Here is a 27,630-nt window from a genome sequence, read left to right on the forward strand (position 1 = left end):
ACTCAGGGCCTGGGCACTGTCCCTGAGCTTCTTTTGCTCAAGGCTAGCACTCTACCACTTGAGCCACAGCACCACTTCCAGCTTTTTCTGTTTATGTGGTACTGAAGAATCAAACCTAGGGCTTCATGCATGCTAGGCAAGCACTCTACCACTAAGCCACATACCCAGCCCGGATTAGAACGTTTTATTCTTCTCTTGTTACACAGGTAATGCACTTCGAAATTTGTGTGTGTGTGTATTGGGGGATTTAGGGGAACTCAAAGTGGAGACCTTAAACCTTTAATTGCATGGAGGATTTGTTCTGTCTTTTGCGCCTGGCTCTCCCAGGTTGTTTGCCGATTTGATAAACAAATTGGCTCAAGTCCTGGCTGCAGGAGAGGAAGCAGTGGGACTCCCCAGCCCTGCCAGCACTCCTGGACTATGCTCAGAGATGACCTTACTGATAAAGCCCAAGCAAACAGCTCACCAAAACCTGACTCATTGCCACACTCAGCATGCCAAAGTAATAACTGTTTTTTTCTCTCTCTCTCTTTCTCTCTTTAATGTCAGGAGATAATTTTTTTTCAGGTGGTCAGGTGGTCCACTGTATAATTTTTTAATGTCTTTTCTTTCTTTTTTATTTGAAAATACCATATAGAGGGGTTATAATTACATGGGCAAGGTAATGAGTACATTTCTTATCAAGCATTGTTGCCTCCTCCTTTGTTTCCCCTTCCCATCTCTCCCCCTTCCCCCACCCCATTCCCACCACCTCAGGAGATAATTTATTAAGAAGTTTTTGTACCTTAAAGAATGGTTTTAGCCAGGTAAGGTGGATCATACTTGTAATCCTAGCTGTTCAGGAGGCAGAGATTGGTTTGAGATCTGCTTGGGTAAAAAGTTAATGATAACTAATGAAAGTTGAGCAGGAGTTTGTGTTATCCCAGCTAAATGGGAAGTGTAAACAGAGGGATCATGGTCCAGACTGGCCTGAGCAAAGAGCAAGACCTTATTTGAAAAAGAATGAAAGCAAAAAGGCAGAGGCATAGTTCAAGTGGTAGAGCCCATTCCTGGCAAATATAGCACCCAATCTCAGTACTGCCAAGGAAAAAAAAAGTGTCACTAGATTAGCTGTATTCGAAGTTTCATATTGATTCTTGTGTCATACCACTTACTGGAAAGCCCCAGGACAGATATTTACTTTAACGTACTCTATCTGCAAACCTATCCTTTGTATACATGGCATTGTATGATCAGGTCTTGGATTTTATGTCTACTGCCACTAACATTGACTTGTTACATGCCTTTTTGCTTTTGGCTTTAGAATACATGTTATTGCTGAGCTACTCCGCAGACCTAGATACTGTACTGTGTAGAATTAGACATGTGGCTTACTTAAAAACACAGGCCATTAAAAAATTAATGGTCCTTTCACAGTTTGTGCAGCAGCACAGTACATTGCACATGACCCGTGCCCAATGTTTTGTTTTATCCATCCAAGACTGATTTGTAGAGGAGATAGATAAGTTAATTTATTTGTGGGTACCACTCTTCCCACCCCCAACTGGGAATGTCAGATGTGGAGATGAATGAGGCCTTACTCTTCCAACCAGTGCCTTTGTTTGGGTCTTTATTTTGCTTCATCTTGCTTTCTAGGAGAGAAAACTTGTTCCCTGTTCTCTCAACATGGAATTATGTCATTGCCACCCCAGTAATCACACTCATTATTTCTTAAATATGTGGAACTTGGAAAGTTTGACTGTTTTCAGTGTGTAATTTGGACTATCATTTGATACTTAATTTTAGACTTAAAGTCTTGGTATTCACATTGTCCTGCTGGGTCTACCAGAGCACAGTACACAAATGGAGACACTTAAACAATAGAAGTTTACCGTGGTTCTGGAGTTTACTGAGAAAATGAGTTCAAGATGTTATTGAGGTTGCTTGCTTCTCAGTTGTGAGGACAAGATGTGTTCCAGGCCTCTGTTCTGGTTTGTAGGTGAGCTTCTCTCTGTCTATACTCTAACTTCCCCTTCTTATAAGAACAGATTGGGTAAGGCGCACTCTAATGCTCATTTAAACTTGACCCCAATTAATCATTTAGATTCAGAGATACTGGGAGTTACACTACCAACATGTGAAGGTTTTTTTTTCCCCTGCAAATAAATGCGTCATGGCATCGATGTGTGTGTTGCACATTTGGCAAGTTCTCTGCAATGGACTTCTATCCCCAGTCCCATCATCATATCGTGAGCAGCCAACTCGAAGCATATCTACCAAGCCGGATGCTGACTGTGGCCCAGCTTGCAGGTGGACCCTCACACGTCACCAGGTTGATGGAGGGCTGTTGTAAGTGCATCTCCTCCAGTGATCGGAGCAAGTTCATTTTGAGAAAAGATAATGTTGCTTTCGTATCAACAGCCAGTTCTTTCCACTTTAATTCTGATTAAAGTTCAACTGAAAACACTGGGAAGAGTTATTTCTATTTGGGCATCATAATCTTGTGAAGAGTTAGCCTGAGTTTTCATGAAAACTGTTCTACTTAGAACAATTCACTGACAATGCTACCTTCTCTAATCTCTAAGTGATTGTGTCATTTTCTACTTTGTTCTTTGTGTGTGCGCGTGTGTACAAGTGCATGCTGGTATTGAAACTTGAACTCAGGGCCCTGTGCTTTCTGTATGGCCTTTTCACTCATGACTCTCACTACCACTTGAACCACAACTCCACTTCTGACTTTTTGTTGATTAATTGGAGATAGGAGCCTCTTGAATTGTCAGCTCTGGCTGCCTTTAACCCTTGATCTTCATATATCAGCCTCAGTAGCTAGGATGAGCTAACTAACCAGTACTTAACTTTCTTTCTTTGCCATGTGAATGTGACCCCAAAACTTCCATGCTAGGATTTACTTGCCAGCGGGAACTATCCCAGCCACACCTCTCTCATGTAAGTGAGAGTGATCTGAGGTCTTTCATTCAAACTGGTTTATAGATGATGCTCAGGCTTTCTTCTGAGTGATACCGGTGTAAACCTGTAGAGGTTTTCACATCAACATGATGCTCACAGGTTTTTATTACTCTTTAAGCTCTTTGTGATTAGAAGTAGTTGATTTAACTTTTTAATTAAAGGTTTGTGGTGTCCTATTTATTTGATATGCTTTTTTTCCCCCCGAAAAGAGGCTGCAGCATCACATTTTGTTTAGTAAAGTAGGAATTGCTTGGATGTATAGTTTGTGATGGGAGAGAGGTGAGAGACTACACAGAGCCAGCATGTAGACCTAGCCTACCCACACACAGCAGAGTGTCTGGTGTCCAAAGAGGAGCCTTCTTCTGAAATGCATCAGAGCCACTATGATTCTTATATATTTTTTAATTACAGAAAAGGAGAACCCAAACTAAAAACATTGCAGTTTTAGGAACATAACAATATTTTTTCAAAATGTCACTTGAAAAAATTAAAACCAAATTGTTGTCATATGACTGTAACAGAATTTCTGAACATGGTATTCACTGGAAAGAATTGTTTATTGAGGTTACTTATGATATATATGGACAACTATTGGACTTTCAAGTGCTTGCTAAGTCTTGTGGGAGATAAAGAAGACTGTAAGTGTATTTATGAGCTAGAGTAGAAGTTTAAGATCGTATTAATGGAAAAGAGTAGGTTGTGATGCCTAAAGGGCTTAGGGTTGCTTTGTGGCTTGATGAAAATATTGTAAACTGAGATCAGGGTAATGCTTATCCAATTTTGTGAATCTGCTAAAACCATGAAATTGTACTCTAAAATGTGATACCTTACGGTATATGAATTATATCCTATAATTCCTTTGAATCTTTTGAATGAATTTGCAGTGTTGACTAGATTTCAATATTGATGTGATTCCTCACTTGAATTTTCCATCCTCCTGATCTTCTAAACACACTTTGAAAGACCCAGGAGCAGCCAACACTCTTATCTTCTGATTTGGGAAAATGTTGAGTGACCTCAAATTTGTGCAGTGAAAGTTGTTTGCACAGCCTTCAGCTCAGAGATAAGAAAAATCACACCGGGCCCAAGGCCTACTCAGGCACAAACTGACCAGGGGAAATGGGCTGTCCTGCTCACTTGATGGAAAAATCCAGGATTTCCTCATTTGAATCCCTTAATTTTGGCCTATTCTAGGCTATCAACCAAATGGTCATCTGAAGAAAGAGTAAAATTCTGACAAATGCAGCCACATAGTGGACCTTAAGGTTACTATTCTGTGTGAAATAAGCATTCACAAATGACCAATATTGTGTGATTCTCCTTACGATCAGGTAACTAAATTAGTGGATCTCGAGAGAGAGACTAGAAAGGCAATTATGGAACTTGCCTTATTAACAACTTATTAACTATTTAGGAGTTAGTGGTTAACGAGAACAGATTCAGTAAGAGAGGATGAAAAGTTCTGGAGAAGGATTGTGACAACAGTTACACGAGAGGGACTATACTTAGTGTCACAGAAAGTACACGTAAAATGGCTCAAATAGAAAGGTTTATGATATATATATATATATTTATCACAATAAAAGAATTATTTTTTAAATGTAAGGGTAAAACCACCTAGAAGAAAAGAGGATGGGACTTCAGAATGTTTGGATTTTCTGCTTTTTTCCCCCCCTTCTGTTTTTGGGGATCAAACCCCTAGCCTCTTACATGCTAGGCACGCACTTCACCACTGAGCACCATCTCTGTCTCTACTGTTTTTGGTGGCCCTGCCTCTCGCAGCCTCTGGTATGTCAGGAATGACAAGGATTCTCAGTGAGGTAGCACCTGGACTACCTTCATTTTTGGCCTGTTAGTCCCTTATGGAGTGTCTCTTGTATTTCAGAAGCGAAGTACCTTGGCACTGGGGCAGGATAAAAGTACTCCCCGAGGCCTTTGTAATCACAAGAGGTTATGAAAAGTACATTTACTTATAAAAATAAAAGATGCCATGTTGCATCAGAAGTGCAAGTGGCATTATTTGGGCAATATTTGAGCAATTGACCTTGAGGTATGGAGACTTCATTTATAAGAGGAAGGGCAGCAAGTAGGCAAAATGCTAACCATGAGCATGATTGTTTAAAAGACAGAATGTGTCTAGAAGAACAAGACATGTCTTTTGACCCTCGAAAAATTCCTCATGAAGCAGAAACTCTCCTGGGTACCTAGAGGAACTGTGTGCCTCACTACACAGCCGAGGCCACAGGTGAGAATAGTACAGCCACGTCCTTAGGGAATTGATCTGCAAGGCCTGGAGGAGCCCAGAATACAAACATAAACCAGATTAATAGAGCAATGTTTAAAGCAGAAAGTTGGTGCTTCAGGATAAGTGGTGACTGTGGAGAGGGAAAACCCAGCGCAGTCAGTGATCAAGAGGCTGGAGACTCAAGTCTCAAGCACCATAGTCCCATGAATGCTTTTAGAGAGATGTCTCTTCATCTGTTAAACCAATTCTTTACTGAGGGTCATGGGAGGAGGTGAGAGGTATACTGAAAGGTGAAATGGGGGAGGATGTTATATTTTTGGAACATGTTGAGATAATTTCCTGATAAGACTAGTTTCCTTCCAAGTGAAACTTGGACTGTAGTTGTTCTCTTGCAAATGAAAAAGTCAAACAAACTGGACAGGTTTGAAAGAGCTGTGTTTCTAGCTCTCACGTTGTGTCCTGAGGTGACTGTGAGCTGAGAGAGTTTGTTGTTGTTTTGTTTTTAACTATCTTCTTTTTGGTTTGAAGTTCGCAAATTTTACAACAAAAAGTGTCAGTTGGCCATTTTGTTGGGGGTTAGGGATTGCAGCTATTAAAATAAGCAGAATTTGAAAGGAAAAGTCAAAACACTAAGAATTATTACCATAATGTTTCTGGAAACAAATCATTTATGTTTCCAAGAAAAGGAAAGCTAGACAATAATTAGTTAAAAACAATACTGGCCTTCTACCTGCTCTTAATTCCATGACAATGAGCAGCTACATTCAGAACAATTGAAACTGATACTTTAAAGGAAATTATTAAAGATCAGCTCTTTCAGTTGTGGGAACCAAGGAGTTTATATTGGCCTAAGCTGTGAAAAGACCTAAAATACTGCTTTAGGTTTCATAAGGAAGGTTACTATCTGCTCACACATTCTAATTTCTTGATCTTTAAAGAGAAAGTCACAAAACCTTGAAGGAAAAAAGTATATAGTACCTAGGGAAATTTCTTTTTAATATTTTTCCAATAACTAAGATAATATCTACTCTAGGTAGAAATTTGTGAAAAGTCATTCATTTTTTTGGGGGGGCGGTCTGGTCGTGGGGCCTGAACTCTGGGCCTGGGCACTGTCCCTCAGCTCTTCAGCTCAAGGCTAGCGCTCTACCACTTGTGCCACAGCACCACTTCCAGCTTTTTTTCTTTTTGCTTATGTGATGCTGAGGAAACGAACCCAGGGCCTCAGACATGCAAGGCAAGCGCTCTACCACTGAGCCACCTTCCCAGCCCCGAAAAATCATTCTTTTGGGACAACTGTTGGTTTTGCTCTTGAGGTGTGAGCATGCTGGGGCCCAGCTAACCTGCTCTTATCTTGCCCTTAGCAGCTCTCTGCTTCTTCCTCTCTGGGAGGTGTCCCCAAGCCTTCTTGCCCCTCTGTCTCCTGTGTTGTGTTAGTAGATTGCCCTTACCTGTGACATCTGTTTCTATGGCTTGTGTTTTGTGTCTGGGGCTTCTACAGCAAGTGTTTTGTAGAGGGAATGAGGCCTGGCCTTGTGGGCAAGTTCAGTTCATGTTGCTCATGTTTAGATGGTAATTCCTGATTTACTTGGTGCCTTGCAGGTGCTCAGAAAGAATTCTTTCCAGGGTTGCAATGCCCACAAAAGCCCATTTGTTCCTTTCTTTCAGATTTGTTTATTGAGAAGGAATGAAAAAAAGAAATGAAATTATTTTACTGAGTACCAATTGTGTGGCAGGCCTTGCTTGGAGGTTTGGCGTCCAAAGCAGATCAAAATCTCTGCCACTGTGGAGCTGTGATTCCTGTGGAGGCACCCAGTTAATAAGGTGAATGCCTGAGGGGCTGGAGCTGGGGTATAGCGTAGATAGTGGTGTCAAGGGACAGATAGTAAAGTGTGTGTGTGTGTGTGTGTGTGTGTGTGTGTGTGCGTTGAAGAGAGAATATTGAGTGTTATTTTTATGTGAAATGTGTCTTTAAGCCCTGGCTAGAGACCAGACCTCACTCTGGTGTTGAAATGGTCTAGCCTGGTAGGTTCTAGACCTAGTCTGCTTCGTAATGAGAGCCCCACCCACAGGACTTAGAGCTGGAGGGGGAATTTTATGTGTGGTCCCTCGATATACATGAAGAGTAGAGTAGTAGAATGCTTAGAATAGTGTCAAGCATGCAATAAATTTTACCTGTCTTATGTGTTAACTGTATTATATCTTTGTAATAGAACTCAGAGCTTTAAATAACAACAGGAGAGGCCACTTTCTTGGAAAAAAGTAACCAGTGCTAGAAGCAGATATTACGTAAGTGCCAGAGTTGGAGCATGCACATCAAGTTGACTCCCAATCCCCGCAATCTTCCACACTGGCCTTCTTCCAAATTTCCCATCTTTTGCCCTCTTCTGCCCCTGGGTCCACCCTGGAGGAATGGGTTATCAGGCAGAAGACACAGATCTATGTACAGACAGCCCTTCTTGTATTATTACCCAGTGATCCATTAGGTAAAAGGAAGAAATATTCTCAAAACATGGGGCTGTGAAAATGTACATAGAGAAAGGGAACTAACTAGATTATTGCTGATGATTTTTAGTTTCGACAGGATTGAGGATCCAGCCTATCTCTGTCCATAGGGAAAGAAATAATCAAGAAATCTCAACAGGGCATTTAGTCAGAAGATACCCTGGGCAGGCCTGAGAAGGTTCTGATGATTTGTACCACAGTGTCTGTCCATCTGTCTGTCTGTCTGTCTGTCTCTCATTCCCCTCTCCCCCTCAGGATTCTTGATGTTCAGGGAGCTGGAAACTTTTGGTGAACCACCTTGCAATTTATATTCTTCAGAATACCCAGTATTCTTTTTTTAATATATATTTTTATTGTAAAGATACTGTATAAAGGGGTTAGAATTACATGAGTAAGGTAATGAGTACACTTCCTATCAAGCATTGTTACCTCCTCCTTTGTTTTTCCCCTATCATCCTTTTCCTCCCCATCTCCCCAACTTCTTCCCCCACAAGCTGTAAAGTTCATTTTCAACATAGTGTCTTGTACATCTCATTGTTACAATGGATCAACCTATATCCTTATTTCAGCATTTTTTTAATTTCCCTTCTCCCCAAATTAGAAAAATAAATATATAAGATGCAGAGCACCAGAATCAAATACAGTAAAAACAGGGGTTATACCATGGGGGAAGAACATACAAAAGAAACAAAAAAAAATCACACAGTTCATTATAAGTACATTAAAAACAACAGCAAGAAAGATAAGAACACTTGTGTCCCTATCTTGGAGTTTATTTCCCTTAGCATCATCTTATATGGCCATATGTACATAGCTTTTGACCTTTTCTGCTTGTCCTAGACATAAACTAGTTTTTGCAAATAAGGGAAACCATGGGACCTATGTTTCTTTGGGCTTGGCTTATTTCACTTAATAGGATTTTTTCCCAAGTCTTTCCATTTCCTAACAAATGGGGCAATGTCATTCTTTCTGATGGAGGCATAGAATGCCATTAGATATATATACCACATTTTCTTGATCCATTCATCTACTGAGGGATGTCTGGATTGTTTCCATGTCTTAGCTATGATGAATAATGTTGCAGTAAACATAATTGTGCTGGTAGCTTTAGTATGGCCTTGTTTATGATCCTTTGGGTAAATGCCCAAAAGTGGGATTGCTGAGTCATAGGGGAGCTCTATGCGTAGTCTTTTGAGGAACCTCCATACTGCTTTCCAAAGTGGTTGAACAAGTTTACACTCCCACCAACAATGCAGTAGGGTTCCCTTTTGCCACATCCCCTCCAGCATCTGATTTCTCATTTATAGCCATCCTAACTGACACTCAGTATTCTTATTTCCAGCTATGTGGAAATATGAAATTTAAATTACCATTGTATTTATGCTTCGTTTTTACCTTTGAAAGTCAAGGAAAGTTATTGGATTAAAAAAAATAGCAGCCAGGTGTTGGTGGCTCACACCTGTAATCCTAGCTACTCATGAGGCTGAGATCTGAGGATCATGGTTCCAAGCCAGCCCAGGCAGAAAAGGCTGTGAGACACTTATCTCCAATAAGCCACCAGAAAACCGGAAGTGGCACTTGCGGCTCAAGTGGTGGAGCGCTAGCCTTGAGCTAAAGAGCCTGAGGGACAGTGTCCAGGCCCAGAGTTCAAGCCCCATGACCGAAGGAAAGAAAAAAAAAGCTATCCTGGGTGCTGGTGTCTCACGCCTGTAATCTTAGCTACTCAGGAGGCTGAGATCTGAGGATCATAGTTAGGAGTCAGCCTAGGCAGACAAAACCTTGAGATTTTTATTTCCAATTAACCAGCAAAAATCCAGAAATGGACATGTGGCTCAAGTGGTTAAACACCAGCCATAAGTAAAAAGGCCTAACAAGAACACAAGGCTCTGCATGTGAGCTCTAGTACTTGGCCACACAAGAAATAGAAGCAAAAATAAGGCTTCCTTCTTACCCAGAAGTGGAATTAAATTCACATCTTTCCTCATGTAGTAACACAAGCACTAAGTCTAGAAAGGTGGAGGGGTCATTCCAAAGAAGTCAACTCTGTTACCTTGTCTCTTCTTTCTCTTTCCCTAGTCTGAGCTCTTCTAGGGCTTGGATGGAAGCCAGGGCTCAGTACTTGCTAGACAAGCATTCTATCACTGAGCTATGCCCATAGTCCACGATCTGCTTTTAATCTTACCAAAGCCCTTTGCATAGCTTGAGGTACTCCTTAGTCTCTGTGAATAAGTGGGAAGAAAACATGATTTGTACAACTAGTGTAGTAGCAAGACCTATTAAGAAGTAGTCTGTGGTATCCTTGCTGACTGGTCTGGTGGGCACTGGCAGAGAAATGAGTAATAGTTCTGCAGAAGGAATAGCAGGGCGCTGGGCAATCCCACTCAATCTCCACAGCTGGTCTATTTTTGCAGAAAACAACAGGTGCCATCATGCTTAGCAAAACTGAAAAAAACCAACTTGGTGGAACACCCCATCTCAAACCCTGGAATTTGGTTTGGCTTCCAACCAAGCCATTTGGAGAAGTTTTAAGAGGCCCAGGGTAGAGACTTGGGCTTGCTCTTTGATTACGATAGGTTGTTAAAGCCCCCTTTTAAGCAGAGTTATGAAGGGACAGAAAATGTGCTGATGTGTGCTTAATTTATTGCCTATTGCTCATATGTGTTTTATACTGTTCAATGGTTTTCAAGATAGGCAGCAAGAAATACCAGCTGTAAGTCAACTTTCTTCCCCAAGTACTAAGAAAATACTTACAGTGTTTGGCATAGAATGGACTTAGTTATGGAATGCTGATTGTTTATTCTATTTTAGGATAAAGGAAATGAGGCATGTAGAAGGAAAGCCATTTTTATTTGCTGTAATTTTTTTTTTTGAAGATGCAATCTAGGGCCTTGAGCATACCACTAGGCTATCCTCCCAACGTATAGATTTGAAATAGTTTTCTCTCTGTGTTTCATTTCTTTCTTACTTTCTTCTGAACTATTGCATGCAGAGTGGCTAACTAAAACATACTCTAAAAATACCCATTAGCGGCTTGCTAAATGTTTTCTCTTTGTCTAAAATTAGCTTGTTTGAGCTGTGTTTTCTGTTCTTAGAATCCCCCAGTAGGCTCTCCGGCTACTTCATTCTTTGCTGTTATGTGCTCTGGATAACACATTTGATGAAGAAACAGACAATGTCTGTTACAGAGGAAGCTATAGAGCAGTTTCTAGCTAGATACCTCCCCTTTGCCGAGATGGACCCTCTCCTGTTATCTGCCATCAGTATTGCTTGTCATTAGCTTCCTCTCTTAGTGTCCCATATGAGCCCTTCAGGACAGAACCTGTGCTCTGGTCACAGTTGCACCCATGTGCTGAACAAATATTTGTCAGAAGGCAAAATCGGTTTATTTACTGAGCAGTAGGAAAAATAGTGTGTGTTGGTGGAATCTGCAAAATTGGTTTGTGGGTGGTCCATAAAATTAAGAAGTGGAGGGGAAGAAAAGCAAGAAAACGGGAGCCAAGGTATCTGAGAATAGAATAGTCCAGCTACAAGGAAAAGTGTAGAAAGCTTGTCACTGGTTAGAGAGCCACAGAGGTGCAGGGGCTGGTCTGGAGGAAATAGGGCTGCGGGAAGAGAAAGTAGCCAACTGCCATCTACCCTTCCTCTGCACTGAACACGTGAAAGACTTGTTTTTGTTTTTAAAACAGTGCTCTCAGAAATGCACTTTAGTCCACTTCATGCATTTGGGGAACAAGTTTATTTCATAAAAGGTATACTCAAGAAACAGTTTGCATTTGTTCACTCCTGGAATAATTTTTCAATTGCTTAGTGTACACATTTTTTTTTTCTTTCTATTATGAGTTTGGGGTGTGTGGTCATGATTTCTGATTTTAACAGAATTTTCATCTTAAAATGTTCTCTTTTATGGGGGTGTTAGGGTATGTAAGTAGGGCCAAATTTTGTCTACTCCTTGCCATGCAGTCCAGTGAGAAGGAAAGCAGGGGTAAGAGAGTCACCAAAATATACCTTTATGATTGGCAATTCAAAAGCTAATAAGGGCCGGGCGCCGGTGGTTCATGTCTGTAATCCTGTAATCTCAGGAGGCTGAGATCTGAGGATTTCACAGTTCAAAGCCAGCCCGGGCAAGAATATCTGTGAAACTCTTTTCTCCAATTAACCACAGAAAACTGGAAGTGGCACTGTGGCTCAAGTGGTAAAGCGCTAGCCTTGAGTTGTAGAGCGTAGGCATAGCACCCAGGCCCAGAGTCCAAGACCCACGACTGACCGCCTCCCCCCCCCCCCCAAAAAAAAAAGCTAATAAGGACTAATAAGGAGAATGTGGCTTGTCCCAGTGGACAGGTGGCCTTCCTGAAACTCATCCCCAGAGATATGTGGGGCCTGCCTCTCTCTCTCTCAGGATGGCTTACAGCCTCAGCCCCTAAGAGGGAAGGGTTCGTGCCTGCCTTCCTGCCTGCCTGCCTTCCTACTTTGTCCTCCCAGGCTGCTTGATTCTTCTTCCCTCTCCTTCACCAATTGCTTTCCCAGGGCAGCTAGCTGGCTACAGATTTTCCAGGGCTAAAGAGGCTGTTTGGTGTGACTAGAAAGGGTATGGTTTTGAACTTTGTTAGGCTTACGCTCATATCTTCTTTTATGCCGTTAGCCTGGTTTGTGCATTTATACAATGGGCTAAACTTTCTACCTCACAGATTCCTGGGAGGGTTAAATAAGGTGTACCGTGGATAGCATGGATCCCTGTTTGACATTCCAGAGCCTCAGCGTCATTGCACTGAAGCTGCCCGGCTAGCCTAGGGCACTTTCGTCATAATAGGTTGTCTTTACCAACCCTGTCTTTCTTTTAGTCACTCTGACTTAGAGCTTTGGAAAGCTGGGTGATTGGCAGGAGTCTCAGTAGAATGGGACTTTTAAAGGTTGACTGTCTTCCCCTTGATTATTTGGGGGAGAAACAAACAAAAACTAGTATGCCTAAGGAAGTAAAGTTCTAAATGAAAGTGTTTTCGATATTACACATGTCTAGGACAGTTTGGGTCAGACCTGGAATTGATTTTGCCTGTCCAGAGTTGCCCTGTTTAACTTTATTCAGTGCCTTTCTATTCACATTTCTAGTGTGTTAAGAACTCGAATTAAAAGTTCAGTTCCTAGGGAAAACTGGTGGTTTAGGTGAAGGAAAAACAAGATGAAATCCTCATATTTTCATATCTTTGCTTAAAGGGATTAATCCCCCCCCCCAAATAGGATTTCTTGGTGTTTCCTTGGATGTCTGGGATGAAATAGTTCTTGTCTTCAGGGACCCTAGCTTCAGGCGATGCCCCCCGGGGACAAGGATGTAGTGCTAAGCAGTGCACATCCTGTGTTTAATCCTGTTTGACCGTCCTCTTTGAGTGTCTGATGCGTGCTTCCTGTCCAGGTCTTCAGCTTGGAATGAGGGAAATGCAGCTGGGGAGCTTGAAGCTGCATAACTGATCTACGTGGTTGTCTCAGACTTCGGGTGCTCATGATTGTTAAGTTAAATTCTCTTTTTCCTTCCTCCACTGCCAATCAGTCTTTTGCTTGGAGCAGTTTACAATCCCCTCTGGTCTCAGTCTTTCCCTGCCTCTGTTTGGGTTGGGGGGTAGGAGAGGGCTGGGGCTGACCCCCAGCCCTGAGGAAAGGTGGAGCAGGTTTCCTCCGGGCCTTGGACTTCCTGTGCACATCACTGTGGAGGAAAAGGAGGCAGAGGGCGTGTGAAACCTTAGGTTGTGAGAGCAACACTCCTGCCACAATGGAGACAATGAAATTGCTGCAGGTTACAAAAGTAAAAATAAATTAGCAGTCTGGTTTCCAGGACAGCTGGAAAGTAGATTTTATTTATAAATTAGTCAACTGTTTGAGTGATGTTGAAAACTTAGCCTTTGGTTTTGGCAATCCTTGGCACTACTAATTTCTTTCTCTTCTTATGGTTGGAGTAGCCTTTCACAGACCAATGGCATCTCTCTACCTAAGTGATCTTGAGCTGGCAATCCCTAGCAAGTTGTGTATGCTGATTTCTGTGTGCAGTTGGCTGTCAGTGTTGAAGAAAATGGACAGCCTCTCCTTGTTGATGCCTCTGTTTCTTGAGGCCGGCAGTGGGCACATGAAAGCGCTATTCAGTGACACTGGCAAAGTGCCTAGTTGCTTTGTGTTTACTTTTGTTTTGAGGGCTATTTTTTTTTTTTAATACATGAAAGCTTTTCTCCTCCCAGGTTTCACTGATTGACTAAGCTGTACCGGCTAGGGAAGTTTTCATAAAATTTAAATTTGTTTTACACAAAGAGAAGAAAAAGACAAAGCCTATGGGGAAAGGGAAAGATCCATCCTAGACCTCACCAATCAGGCACAAAAATGCTATTTGCATTTTGGCACATTTCCTTTCTGTTGTTAGGCACTTCTTTTTCTTCACCATCATTTGTCTTACTGAATATATAGTTTCTTTCCTGATTTCTTCTCTTTTCAGTTGAAAGCTCTTCTATATATCAACAGATCCTATATATCCTATATATCTTAGGCTGTGGTGGTATTTAGCCATTTCCTTAATACTGGGAATAGAGTTTTCTAATTTTTTAATTCTCTTTGTCTCTGGTCCTATTAGTAATTCTCTAGAAAGTTGCCAAGTATATTATTACCCAACACTCTGAAATTCAGATGAATACTGTATCAAAACAAGCAAGTGTGCAGAAGCCAACGTTGGACAATCTTGCGAATATCTTTTCCTCTACCTCCTTTCTGTGCCCTGCTCCATGGCCTTGTAGTACCCAAGTCTATGAAGGGTATGGAGTGGTGTGTGGTTGGTTACCAAGGCGTCACCAAAGGGGAGCTTCTTCCATACCCCTTCCCACTTTCCCCTCTTTTGCCCCTCCCAGGGATTTGGGCCCCAAAATCCTGCCCCACTGGACTGTGGAAGAGGGACAGCAAAGGAAAGGGAAGCAGAAGAGGACCATGGAATACTTTTCTAAGTATAGAAAGAGCTCAACTCTTTTTGTTTCAGGCAGGGCCTGAGCCTTCCAGGCAGTAATGTGGGCTGGTAATGACTACCCAGTTAGACCCAGCCCGGGGAGCTGTGGACATCAGGCTCTGGGCAATCTTCCTCAGGGGGCTTTGCCTCCTGGTCTCCTCAGCAGTTTGACCTTAAGCATTGCCTATTCCTTCCTACATCCCCTCCCCCATCCTGATTGACCAGCCTGTGTTGCTGCCATGCTCCTCATAATCTCTGAGTCACCCAGCTGGTTGAGGATCTCAGGAAAAGGGGATCTTAGGATACTCTGGGCTCGCAGAGGTGTTCATCTCCTGGGTTTTAGTTGGATTCTTCTACTTTGTTTTTCTTTTTTCCAATCATTTGACTGTTACTCCTTGGTTAGAAGGAGGAAGTTGATTCTTTAGATAAAATCAACCCCTGGAGCTGCACTTGCTGGAACCATCTAAGCTGCAGTCTGAGCAGTGTTCTGAGAGTGCAAGTCAACAGAGGGCATCTTCATGCCCACAGCAGGAGGAGTCTTTTATGTTGATACTGAAATAGGGAGGCTGGATCTAGCTGGGGCCATCTTGGTCATGTGGTGTAGAGGGGATTGGGTTTAACTGGTGCTGTCTTGTCTTCATGGTGGAGGAAGGTGAAGTCCCAACTCCCAGGTGGTGGGCGTGCCTGAATTCCTAGAGGAAAGGGCAGGGACTTGGCTGTTAAGTTACTGAACCTGTCATTCCTGTGCCTTGAACTCAAGAGATTCTCCAGTTTCCTGTGACCCTGCCCCCTACACCTGGCCTTATTTAGGCCTGGACCAGCTCAGGCACTATTGTGTTCCCTTGTCTCCTGTCTCTTGGACCTGGTCTCGGGTCTCCTGTCTGGTCACCATGGCATCCTACTTCAGCTCTCCATTGGGGTTAATCTGGTTTGTTGTTATTGTTTTTCTGCTCTTTCTTTCCTCTCCTGCTCTCAAGGTTCAGTTTTCTGACAGTGTTAAGTATAGTCGAGGGGCTGCAGGCCTTTGAGATAAGAATTTACCTTCAGTCGCGGGCTTTCCAATAAAGACTGCTGATTCGATCTCTCAAAATGTGGCTTCTCTGTTTTCACATGACAGATTTACCTTACAACAATACTTCAGTTGTCTATTTTAAAGGTCAGGAACAGACTTACCGAAAGAGCCATCTTGAGAAAAGTGCAAGGTGTGAGGGAAGGGTGAACAGGACATGGGGAGAATGGACTGAATTAAGGGGACCCAGAATGAAACTACACTGTGGCCCTCTTCAGACTTTCAGAGTTATCTCTTAAAACAAAACAAAAAACCACTCAAGCTAGGAATTCCAGTACTCTGAAGGAGTACAGTATCCCTTAGCTGGAGCCATCTGTGTTTATATAGAGGTGGAGCTATAAAAGGGCTAGTGAATTAATAAGGCTTTAATAACCTAGAATGGAAGATTCACAAATCTTGTCTTTAAAACGTTCAGTATGAGACTTCCTCTGGACAATGTTCTTACATGGCAATTGCCATCTACATTTTAATTAGGTTTCACTGGCAAAATGGTCATACCTTTTGTCAGCACACCTCTGCCCTGCCCTGTCAGGTTCTTGCTCGTGGTGAATCTAGAGTGACCTGGAGCTGGCTTGTGTTTTCCACATGGGCCCCACCTGCCTCCTTGGTTGCTACAGCATTCCTTCTGCTTCCTGTCTGGCTCACCTCCAAATGAGCCTGTTCGTTTCCCTTCTCCGGAACCTCCCCTTATCACCCTGGCTCAAAGGTTTCACAGAGGCTCCTGCAAACTGGAGACCTGACCTCCAAACTCTGACCTCACTAAAAGCTTCCAGTGTCTCTAGGCTGACCTGAATTAGGGGACTGGGTGGCTCCGGAGCCATGGTTGTCATTGTGATTAGCTGAAGGAAATATGTGGCTGCTAACGACCCCCAAAGCCCTTACCAGCGAGATGTTTTAATCCAGAATTTGAGGTGGGTGTCAAGTCCCCATTGTCTCGTTAGTTTAACTTCCTTCCTGGCTCCCATGCCATCTCTTATCTTAATGCTGCCAGTTAATTTTCCTAATCTCCTCTTGCAGAGTTTTTGATTAGGGTAGTGTTGCAGATAAAATAATCTGTATGCTGAAAGAGACTTTAGTGCCATGCGGTCTTGTATTAATGAGGGAAGCTGCGTTGCCTGCCCTCACACCTCCTGAAAATCATTAGGAGCTCACTGGGGCTGAGGGTGGGGGCTGCTGCTTGGCTTGACACCACATTCCATTTCTAATGGCCAAAGCTGATTTGCTGGGTTTGCATGCACGTGGTCTGAGGCCTCTCATCTTCTCTCTTCCTTAGTTTACCTAAGCTTACTTGTGGAAAAGTTCAGCTAGTTGCACAGTGTATCGCCTTTCAGAATGAATTGCATCTTAATTGACTCCCTTTGAAAACAAGTCAAACTGGGATTTCTGAGTGTAATCTGGTATGCCTTGAGGCCAGGACCTCAAGCTGGGCACTCAGGAAGAAGGGTCTACCTCCAAGTTTGTTTTCTGGCTCCAAACAAACGGGTGGCTGTTTGATTATTGGCACACGCTCTGGTTTTAAAAATACGACCATATAGGGTATTGGCAGAGTGGTTATCCCCGGGTTTATAAACTGAGGTCATGGAAGGCCCACATGAAGCTCTTTTAATGTGTATCACAACTGCAATTAATCTTATTAACAGGCTGAGCCTGTGCCTGCTTTCCCGGCCCCGGGGTGGGTGAGGGTATTTAAGGGGCAGGCTTTGAAGACCGCTTATTCTTTGATGATACAGATAGATCGCAGAAGCACATAAAAGTCTCCGATATCATAAAGGCCTTTTTGTATTGCCTCTGCAGTTTCATTCAGGCTTAAGAAGCAAGCAAAAACATGTCACGTGGATTGATAAGTTGTTGTAGCAAGAAGATGGTTTGCGAGTGCAGGTTTGTAGCTAGGTTCCATGAGCAGATCAGAAAAAATTGAGTAGGCTTGAACCCACCTTTGTGCCTAGGACTGAGTTCTAATACAGAATCCTGCTTGTAAAAGATTAAAAAACAAAACAAAAACATGGCAGGGTAGTTGAGAAGCAAAAGTAAACAAAGAAACCAAGTCACTCAGAGTACTGTGGGTGTTGAATCTGAATCAGTTAGTAACATAGGGGTTCCACCCAAGAGCTGTTGTGGTTAGGATGGCATCCTGGGTGGGCAGACCTTAAATACAAAGAAGCACAGGTGAGGAGCAGGGAGAGTTCAGCATGCACCTGCTAGTGTGGCCCAGAGTAGACAGGGTGAGGAGGACCGGTGGGTTGGGACGCTGTGTGAACTGTAGCCAGGGCTACAGTTTTCTGAGTGTGCTCTTGCCAGTGCATTTAAAAGAAGACTGGTATAGACCTACTAAACCTGTTGTTTAGCTCTGATCCTGTAGTAGTCCATTTTTGGGGAGGGTATATAACATACCCACTTAGCCTTCCTCTCTGGTATCCTCTTGATTGTTGTTGTTTATCAAATCGCTTCAGGGCCAAAGATTGATTAAAACTGTCAGATGCGATAGGTTTGGTTTAGGTGGATTAGTAATTCCCTAATGAATACAAAATCTACTCACTAAGTGAATAGTAAGACACAAGAAATCTCTTCCTTGATGGGTGTGTGATGGTACACACCTGTAATCTCAGCAATTAGGAGAATTAGGTGGTGAGTTTGAGGCCAGCCTTGACTGTATAATGTGAAAAACAGAAAAAGAGAATCTGTTCCTGCTTACTGTACTCATTTGCACATAAGTAATGAGCAACATCTTCCCCCTGTTATTAAACATCAGTTTTATTACATTGTTCCATGCCCTGTGCTTTTACAGTTTTTAAGAACAGGATTTCTCAGAGCTATGAGCCTTCTAAAGAGCCCTTCTCTGGGCTCTCAGAGAGGAAGAAGCCAGTGGTGCACGAGCACGTTTCTGTGCACTGCTCATCTTGGAGGATTAGTGTTCTCTGGAACATTCTCTGGGAAATGTAGCTCCCTGAAGTTTGTGGGGCTGTATGTGATCCCTTGTTCTTCTCATCGCCCTCATTTTTCCACTTGCTTTTCCTACCCCAAGACAAGTGATACATCTGTTGCAAGGAGGAGGGTTGTAAGATCTTGAGATCCCCTTTTCTTGGTATTGACAGGATGAACAAAGTGTCTCATGGCTGTACAGAATTGCTTGCCTGTGAGCTGAATTCTGGCAGGATAGATTCCTGAATCCTCATAGGAACAGAGTGCCAACTCCATCCCTCCAGTTGGCAGGGAACAGGGCCACACACCAGGTTTAGCGCTGAGTCTCTAGACATGGCACCCTGTGAAATTTCAACATTGGTGGTGTGAGAACACTGCAGTGGGCAGCCACTATACTTGTAATACGGTCATGGGCAGCAGCTCTGAGCGCTCCAGAAACAGCTGTCCCCAAATTTTCCTTCAGGAACAAAACTGTGTTAGATCTAGAACAGGTGTTCTTTCATCTTATTTTACATTGGTTTCTGGCTGTGTTTTACTTCCTTGTTCTTCTTTACAACTAGGTCCACAAGGGTCTAGATTTGCACTGTCCAACACAATAATTAAATTCAGGTCTTCATTGCTCACAAGCCACAGCATTTCCAACTCTACACTTTGCATACTTCAAAGACTTCTAACTGCTGGGTACCAGTGGCTTACGTCTGTAATCCTTGCTACTCAGGAGGTTGCAAGGATGCGGTTTAAAGCCAGCCCGGGCAAGAATGTCTGTGAGACTCTTATCTCCAATTAACTATGAAAAGCTGGAAGTGGAGCTGTGGCTTGAGTGAGCCACAAGTGAGCAACAAGGCCTTGAATTCTATCCTCAGTACTGCCAAAAAGAAAAAAAAATCATTCCAAAATGCTGAGTTGGAGGAGTGGTACAAGTGGTAGAGCACCAGCAGCCAGCTGAGAGTGTGAAGTCCTGAACTTAAGTCCCAATACTGCACACATACAAAAGAAAACTGTGTTTTGCTCTGGAAGATGGGTCAGTAGCTTCCTTAATTTTTCATTTTTTCTTTGTCCTTATCTTTTATTGAGGAAGTCGAACCCAGGACCTAACACATTCTAGGAAAGTGCTCTACCATTGAACTGCATATGGCCTCAGTCCTGCTTTATTTCTCAGAGGTCTGTGATCAACATTTTTTTGAAACCCTAAATACACAAGGAAGTAGGGTGGGGAGGGGAATCACACAAACTTTACAAGGCTGTCAGCCAAAAAGATTCAAAAGGCAGATTACAAACTGTCTCCCAGCTTGAAGTGGTTGGCCCACAGCCTGGCATTCAATAAATAGTTGTTGAATTATGGCTTGTATTATATATTCTCCTCATAGTGTGTACAGTCAGTATCGTTTTGCACATTTTACAGAGGCTCAGAGAGTTTAAATAACTTGCCTTTGGTCACACAGCCAGAATGTGGCAGGGCTGTGATTTCAGACCTGCTGAGTATGTCTAACCATAGTCCACATTCTTTACTAGGTTAAATTAGAGAGTTAGCAGCAGATTTATCTTCATGCTTTCTTTTGAAGTCACTCTCAATGATCTTAGGTTTGTTTGGGTGTCTGACATTTTAAGTTTTGATACGGTTTCAGTTACAGAAGGGTTAACCAGAAGAGTATAAAGCAATCCTCAGACCCTTTGCTCAGAATGGCAGAGGTGTATTCTGTTAAGGCCTGAGGTCTGCCTGTGAGAGGAGGCCATGCTCCGGGATCCCTGAGTGTCTGTGAAGCAGGGTGTGCCCCTGTGAAAAAGTTTGCTGTGGAGAAAACAGTGCTGTGCCCCACCCAGGAACTGAGGCTAACCGAGCTGGAGCCAAATGGAGGACAGCTCTTTAGGGCTTGCCTGCGGTAATAGCAGGGGAGTAGAAGGTTAGAATTTTGCGTGGACCGAATGCTCTCTGGATTTAGACAAAGCTGAGTAACAACCTGTCCAGCACTCAGGCTTGGCGTCAGCCGCTCCCTGGCTGCTAAGAGCAGTGTGGATGCATTATTCACAGACTGCTGTGCCCTGTGCCCGCCCTCACAGCTTCCTCCCTTGCCTCCATGGTGAAGAGGGCTGTTTATCAGGGTTTTCTGAGCCATGCCTGCCACACTACTGTTTAACCCTCTCCTCTTTGCTTTCACCCTTTTACCTCTGTCCCTTCGGGGTTCTACTGTGTCTTCCTTTCCTCCTGTGAATGCTGGAAACTATGGGTCTTAGGAACAGATGAATAACCATGTATTAAGAGGAAGGAAGAGGATTCATCCTTATGGAAGCCGAAAGGAGAGTCTCCCTTGAAAGGGTTGGAAGTTTTCCAACCTAGGAGTCTCTTTTTGGCTTGACACTGACTGTAGCCAGTGTCTCCAGCACCATGGCCTGAGCTTGTGACTTCTCTTCTGCTGTCATAGTCCATTCTCAGGCTCTGTGTGCAGTAATCGCTGGGAAGTGGCTTTCCTCAGCCTCCCTCGCTCACTCTCAGCCTGTGCTAAATGAACGTGAAAGCACCACATTGCGAGTGGTGTCCGCCTGGCCCTGTGGTGGCTCTCAAAAGCGCCTGACAGGCATGCAGACCTCCAGTACCATTGGTGCATGAGTTGATGCAAAACCACAAGACTCAGAGCCCTGCCTGTGAGCTTTGGTTGGTGTTTTGAGATTTGCTTTCCAGTTGATTTGTATGTGAGTATGTGTGTATGCGTGTGCCCATGGGTGCACTGGTCTTAGGGCTTGAACCTCAGTCTGTCCCTGAGATTCTTTTTCTCAAGGCTAGCCACAGTGTCAATTCTGCCCTTTTCTGAGTGGTTTATTGGAGATAAGAGTGGACTTTCCTGCCTGGGCTGGCTTCAGTGGCCAACCTCGGATCTCAGCCTCCGGAGGCAGTTCTGCTCCAGTTCCCCTGCCCTGCCCTTCCTTCCCCTCCCCTCTTTTTTCTTTCTTTCTTTCCCTCCTTCCTTCTTCCCTTCCTGTCTTGCCCTGTCCTGGAGTTGAACTCTGGGCCTAGGTGCTATCCCTGAACTCTTTTTGCTCAAGGCTAGCACTCTACTGCTTGAGCCACAGTGCCACTTTCAGCCTTTTCTATGGTTAATTGGAGATAAGAGTCTCACAGACTTTTCTGCCTTGGCTGGCTTTGAACCATCATTCTCAGATCTCAGCCTCCTGAATAGCTAATATTATAGGCATGACCCACCACCACCTAGCTTTTTCCAAGTTGATCTTTTTAATTTTATTTTTATTTATTTTTTTGGGTGGGGGTCCAATCGTGGGGCCTGAACTCTGAACACTGTCCCTCAGCTCTTCAGCTCAAGGCTAGCGCTCTACCACTTGAGCCACAGCGCCACTTCCGGCTTAATCTTTGTTAAAAAAAAGTGAACTGTTTAGCCTGAAAAGCTCTTAGAGATCTGGATTCAACTCATTTCTGTTGCTGCTTCCTGCAGTTTCCTTCCCTTTTTTTGGTCGGTTGTGGGGTTTGAACTCTGGGCCTGAGCGCTGCCCCTCAGCTCTTCCCCTCAAGGCAAGCACTCTACCACTTGAGCCCAGCTCCTCTTCTGGATTTCTGGTGGCTAATTGAAGATAAGAGAGTCATGGACTTTCCTGCCTAGGCTGGCTTTGAGCTGCGTTCTCAGATCTCAGCCTCCTGAATAGCTAGGATTACAGGCATGAGCCACCAGCATCGGCTGCTTGCTTTTTAATCTCAGAGAAGGAAAGATAATTGTGGAGTGTCTTGGTTATTAAAACATGGGTGATCCAGGGGAAATTACTCTTTGTAGACTGGCTTGCTCTTTTGATGTTTCTCAAGTATCTGGGACTGCTGGCTATGGCCTAGGGATAGTATGTAGTCACATTTACCAGTGAAGACTGCAGTTCTGCAGCTAGCTAGGTATGGTGGCTCCTACCTGTAATCCTAGCTGCTCAGGGCCAGAAAAATCCTTGAGACTATAACTAACAAAAAGCCAGGCTGGAGGCATGGCTCAGCAAATAAGCCGAATATAAGGCTCCTGAGTCTAAATAATGTATTAGTTTATATCACTATATTAGGGATCATAAATAATCAATACTGGGTGTGGGGGAGGGGAGGGGAAGGTTGACCAGTTGTCTTCTCTCTGCTTTAAATCACCTTTTCATTCTCTTCATTCTTAGAACTCTCACTTATTTGAAGCCCCTAAGATATCTCTGTGTGTGTGTGTGTGTGTGTGTGTGTGTGTATGTGTATGTGTGTGTGTGAGAGAGAGAGAGATTAGCCATTGGGTGCATTTTTAATAGTGTGACTGTGGTCTGTGGTTTCCTTGATTCTTTACATGGAACCATTTTGTCCCAGTGTAAACAGCATGAAATTTTTGCAATCAACCTCTGGCAGGTCAAGATGCACCTTAGAAGTGCTCTGAGCTTTGACAGTTGTGAGGAAAGGTCTGGGGGACAGACTGAGAAAAGTTAGGGCCCAGGGTCAGGTTAGTGGATGGGACACTGGGGAGCAGAGCTTGGGGTCTAATGAAATGATGTGCTTTCCTCAGCACATTCCTGCCTTGCCAACTGGTCATCCTGTGTCAGTGACACTCTCTCGTATGCTGGGGGTGGAACCCGGGCCTTGTACAGGCTAGCCAAGCGCATACTACTGAGCTACTTCCCTATCCCTTGGCTTTTTGAGTCAGAGTCTTGCTATATAACCCAGGTTTGCCTTGGACTCATGGTCCAAAGCCTTTGCCTCCTGAGTGCTGGGATTGCAAGGTGTGCTCTACCACGCCTGGCTGTGCATTTCTTACTGGTTTTGTTGCTGTTGTTGTTTGTGAGGAGTTTTTGTAGTTTGTTAGAGATAAAAATACAGACTTTTCTGGCTTTGGACCACTATCCTTGGATCTCAGCCTCCTGAGTAGTTAGGATTACAGGTGTGAGCCACTGGTACCTTTTTTCTTTTTAATATAGTCTTCCCTCTTTATCTGTGGGATTCATCTGAGTTCAGTCAACCAGTTGTCTCTCTGAAAGATGTGCAGAGTTTTTACATCTGAACAATAGAATATAGCAGCTGTTTACATAGCATTTCTCATTGTATTAGGAATCATAAGTAAGCCAGAAATGATTTACAGTATGTGGAGAATGTGCATGGGTTTTGTGTAAGTGCTCTGTCATTTTATGTAAGGGACAATAGGATCTAGGGATATGGGTATGCATGAGGGGTCCTGGAATCAGTGCTTTGCAGGTACCGAGGAACAACTGTATGTACTCTGGGAGTCTCTGGATGTTTGATACTTTAACATGAATGTAGAAGTGAAGGCTCTGCCATTTTCTAAACAGCTGTGGCCAGTCGTTGGATAGGTAAAGTAAGAAGAGCAGAGCAAGTGGTGATGCAACACATCATTAAAGTGGAGCTTTAGAAAAGTTATTTTGAGGGCTGGGGGATGTAGCTCATGAGTACAGAACTTACCTAGAATGTGCAAGACCCTCTTCAATCCCAGCTCCACAAGCGGGGGAAAAAATTAATTTACTGCACAGCTTGCCTTCCTTCCTTCTCTAACCAGCAACTCCGAAAATAAGATTATCTCAGAGTTTTACATTGGAAAAAGAATGTTCCCAAAGGACTGTGAAGACTGCCCTGAAGCCAGGGAATGAGCTGGTATTTCTCCAGCATTACAGATATGCTGGCCCTGGAGATTTCTGTAGGCTCATGCTGCAGTTCAAAATGCAAGATGGTTTATAGTCAACACACCCCTCTTAGGGTCTAAAAAGAACTTGAGACTCGAGTGGCTGAGGAGCCATTTTATACTCTATATGGTGTTGCTGCTAGCTCTGAAGTGGCCATTGCTGGTGTATTTATAACACTAGCTCAGAGCCTGAGGGAGGTGGGAACAAATGCCTGCTTGGAGAGGGTCCAGCTGTGGGGTTGGTGTGTTCCGGCTGGCTGGAAGAGGCAGATTTCAAAGACTTGCTTTGGGGGATAAATCACCAGATTTTAATTGCTCTTCCTCTCTCCATTTCAAAGATTTTTCTGAGTTGTTCCAGAAATCTGAATCTGATTAGCCTTTCTTTAGGTTTTCAAATGCTTGCCCACAGAAGAGCCTTGGAGACCTATAGAATACATTAGTTTCATAGAAAAGATATAAAAAGACCTGATTTTAAATGGAGCTTGGTTGATACATCTGTCAATATCTTGTTCTCCTTGACAGTATCAAGGGGAGGTAAGAACAGGCAAGTGGAGGTACCTACAGGTGGTACGTTTGGGGGTTAGACTGCAGACAAGTCCCATCCCCTCCACTAAACAGGGCTTTTTGTTGGTTTGATTTTTCTGACAGGTTAATTTGCTTCCTAAAACTTCATCTCCTCTGGAAACTGGTGTAACAATGCCTACTTTGTTGGGAGAGTTAAATGTGACACGAGTTAGCTGCCTGGCATTCTTTGTCAGGGTCACAGAACACACACTTGGACACCATTTGTGAGCTGTGTAAGCTACTGTGTAATGTCATGCAGTGGGCAAGCTTTTTAAGACAACAAATTATTAGTGAATCTTTTCACATCCCTACCCAGGGTGTGTGGAGCCAGAGCGAGACTGGAGTGGGAGAGGGGAGTAGCAGTGGGTAGAAGAATTCTGGTGAGTGTATCTTGGCATGCAGATTTGTTTGGAAGATACAATACTTTCTGGTAGTGTGTACAGTTTGAAGGGTCAGGTGATTTGTGGTGGGTAATGAATACTACTTACTTATTTAGGTATGTATTTATTGATGCCTATCCTAGGGTTTGAACACAGGGCTTAGGTGCTGTCCTTGATCTTTTACTCAAGGCTAGTGCTCTGCCACTTGAGCCACAACTCTATGTCTGGCTTTTTCGGAGTAGTTTATTAGAGATAAGAATCTCCCAGACTTTCCTGCTTGGGCTGGCTTTGAACTACAGTCCTCAGATCTCAGCCTCCCGAGTAGGAGGCATGAGCCACTGATTTCTGACTTGGAATATTTTTTAAAATGCTGTTCTTTTTGCTAAGACATTTTAAAGAGGTGAAGACCATTCCATTAATAGCACATGCTGAAAGAGAAGGTTTGGGTATGTATTTTAAAATACGGTTTAAAATAAAAATGTTGGATCTAGCAGAGACTCTTAGGGGAAGGATATTTTTACAGAAGGGAAATTTAGGAAAGAGGCCTATGTAAAATAATATATAATGAAGTGTTGCTTTTAGCTGCTGACGGATGAGTGGCGTTTGATGTATCCCCTAGGAAGACTAGTCTGGGGTGAAGACCACAATTGGGGATGGGTCTGGAAAAGGGTAAAAGGCATATGAGTGTGTGGTTCAAGTTAAAGGACATCTGGTAGGTCTTGTGTGGAAGGTAAAAGCATCCTGGCTTCGCTGTATGTTTTCTACAATCACTCATGTGTGCCTTGTTTTGTTTGTTTTGCCTCTAGGATGTGGAGAAAGAGAAGGAAACTCACAATTACCTCAGTAAAGAGGAAATCAAAGAGAAGGTTCACAAGTACAACTTAGCTGTCACAGACAAGTTGAAGATGACCTTGGTAAGTACCCCTAAACATACCCATCAAAAGATAAATATAGAGCTGGGAATGTAGCTTAGTGGTAGAGTGTTTGCATGGGATGCATTAAGCCCTGGGTTCGATTTCTCAGTATTACATAAAGAGGTGCTGTGGCTCAACTGATAGAGTGCCTTGAGCAAGAGAAGCTCTGGGATAGTGCCCAGGCTCTGAGTTCAAGCCCCAGGACTGCCCCCCCCACAAGAAAAGATAAATATAAATTAATAGGAAAGTTTGTGTATTTAAAAGTATCTGAATCACATTTGCAGAAGTTTGTTCAGTGATCAAGATATTCAGACCAGGAAAATCGATTATTTCAATACCTTTCAAGTTAAGTCCTATTTTGAAGTAGCTTTGTAAGAAATAAGCAGAGTTTAATTGTAAAAAGTAAAATGTGCCAGTTGTGGTAATTCCTGCTACAAAAGAGATGGAAATAGGAGAATCTTGGATCCAGACCAGTTGGGGCCTAAAATGTTATGGGAGACGCCTCCTTAACAAATAGGCTTATATGGTGGTACATGCTTATAATCCCAGCTAGGTAGAGCAGAAGTATAGGTAGGAGGATCATGGTCCAAGACTTGTACCAGGCACAATTGCACCCTACCTAAAGGAAAAGGGGTTGGGATGTGTGATTCTAGGATATGTGATTCTATGCTTCCTAGGAAGCATAAGGCCCCGAGTCCAAATACCATTACCACAAAAGGGTAGAAAAAGTAAAACATTTTAAAATTACATATGAAAAGATTTATGACTTCCCTCCCCATGAAGGATTTTTATTCTTGTATAACAGGTATAGCTCAGATTCTAAGACCTCAAATGACTTCTATTTTGTGTGAAATATATATGGAAGTGTTACAAAGATTTTTCTGCCCATGGATTGAAATCTAATTAAGATTCCTCCACACACACTGGGTTGTTAGTGTATGATTGAAGAGTACAGTGTTCAGCTTCCTGCTGGGTGGTGTTACAGGTGCTACCACATTGTCTCACACTGTTGGCCACACAGTGGGGAATGGGGTGTGGGAGTGGGAGGCAGCAGGCAAAAGTGAAATGAGAGCTCACAGCAAAGCTTATAGTTCCTGAGGAAGTGACAAGCATCTCTGCCTACTCATGAAGCGTCACATGGAAGGCATGCCCATATCTTCCGTTCTGTTTCTGACATCCCTTGGTGCTACATTCCAGGGTTGTGGGACCCCTGCTTTTTTAACCTGTAGAGATAATATTGTCTGTGAACTGATAGCAGGGCAATCTATGTGAAACAGCCTCAAATTTGGCAAGCCTTGGGGAAGAGCTTTTAAATATAAACCCTTATGATAAAGGAGCTCTCTCTCTAGTGGCACTTTGCCCCAGGGGGAATGGCAGATAATCACAAGAGTATGTTCCCTTATTCTAAAGTGAGGTTTCTTTTTCCTCCCTCTTTCCTTCTTTCCCTTTTGCCTCCCTCCCTCCCTCCCTCCCTCCCTCCCT

The 27,630-nt window shown here is 43.3% G+C and overlaps 1 protein-coding gene across 1 annotated transcript in view; it reads left to right on the forward strand.

Annotated features, from left to right (window-relative positions):
- Nucleotides 1–27,630, forward strand: part of Rassf3 (Ras association (RalGDS/AF-6) domain family member 3) — a 77,603-nt gene that overhangs the window by 32,073 nt on the left and 17,900 nt on the right. Inside the window, exon 2 of the mRNA XM_013018526.1 lies at nt 26,041–26,148. Within this exon, the coding sequence (XP_012873980.1) occupies nt 26,041–26,148 (108 nt within the window). The remainder of the gene's footprint in view (nt 1–26,040; nt 26,149–27,630) is intronic.

This window comes from Dipodomys ordii, unplaced genomic scaffold (assembly GCF_000151885.1).
Source record: "Dipodomys ordii isolate 6190 unplaced genomic scaffold, Dord_2.0 Scaffold3, whole genome shotgun sequence".
NCBI classification, from domain to species: domain Eukaryota; kingdom Metazoa; phylum Chordata; class Mammalia; order Rodentia; family Heteromyidae; genus Dipodomys; species Dipodomys ordii.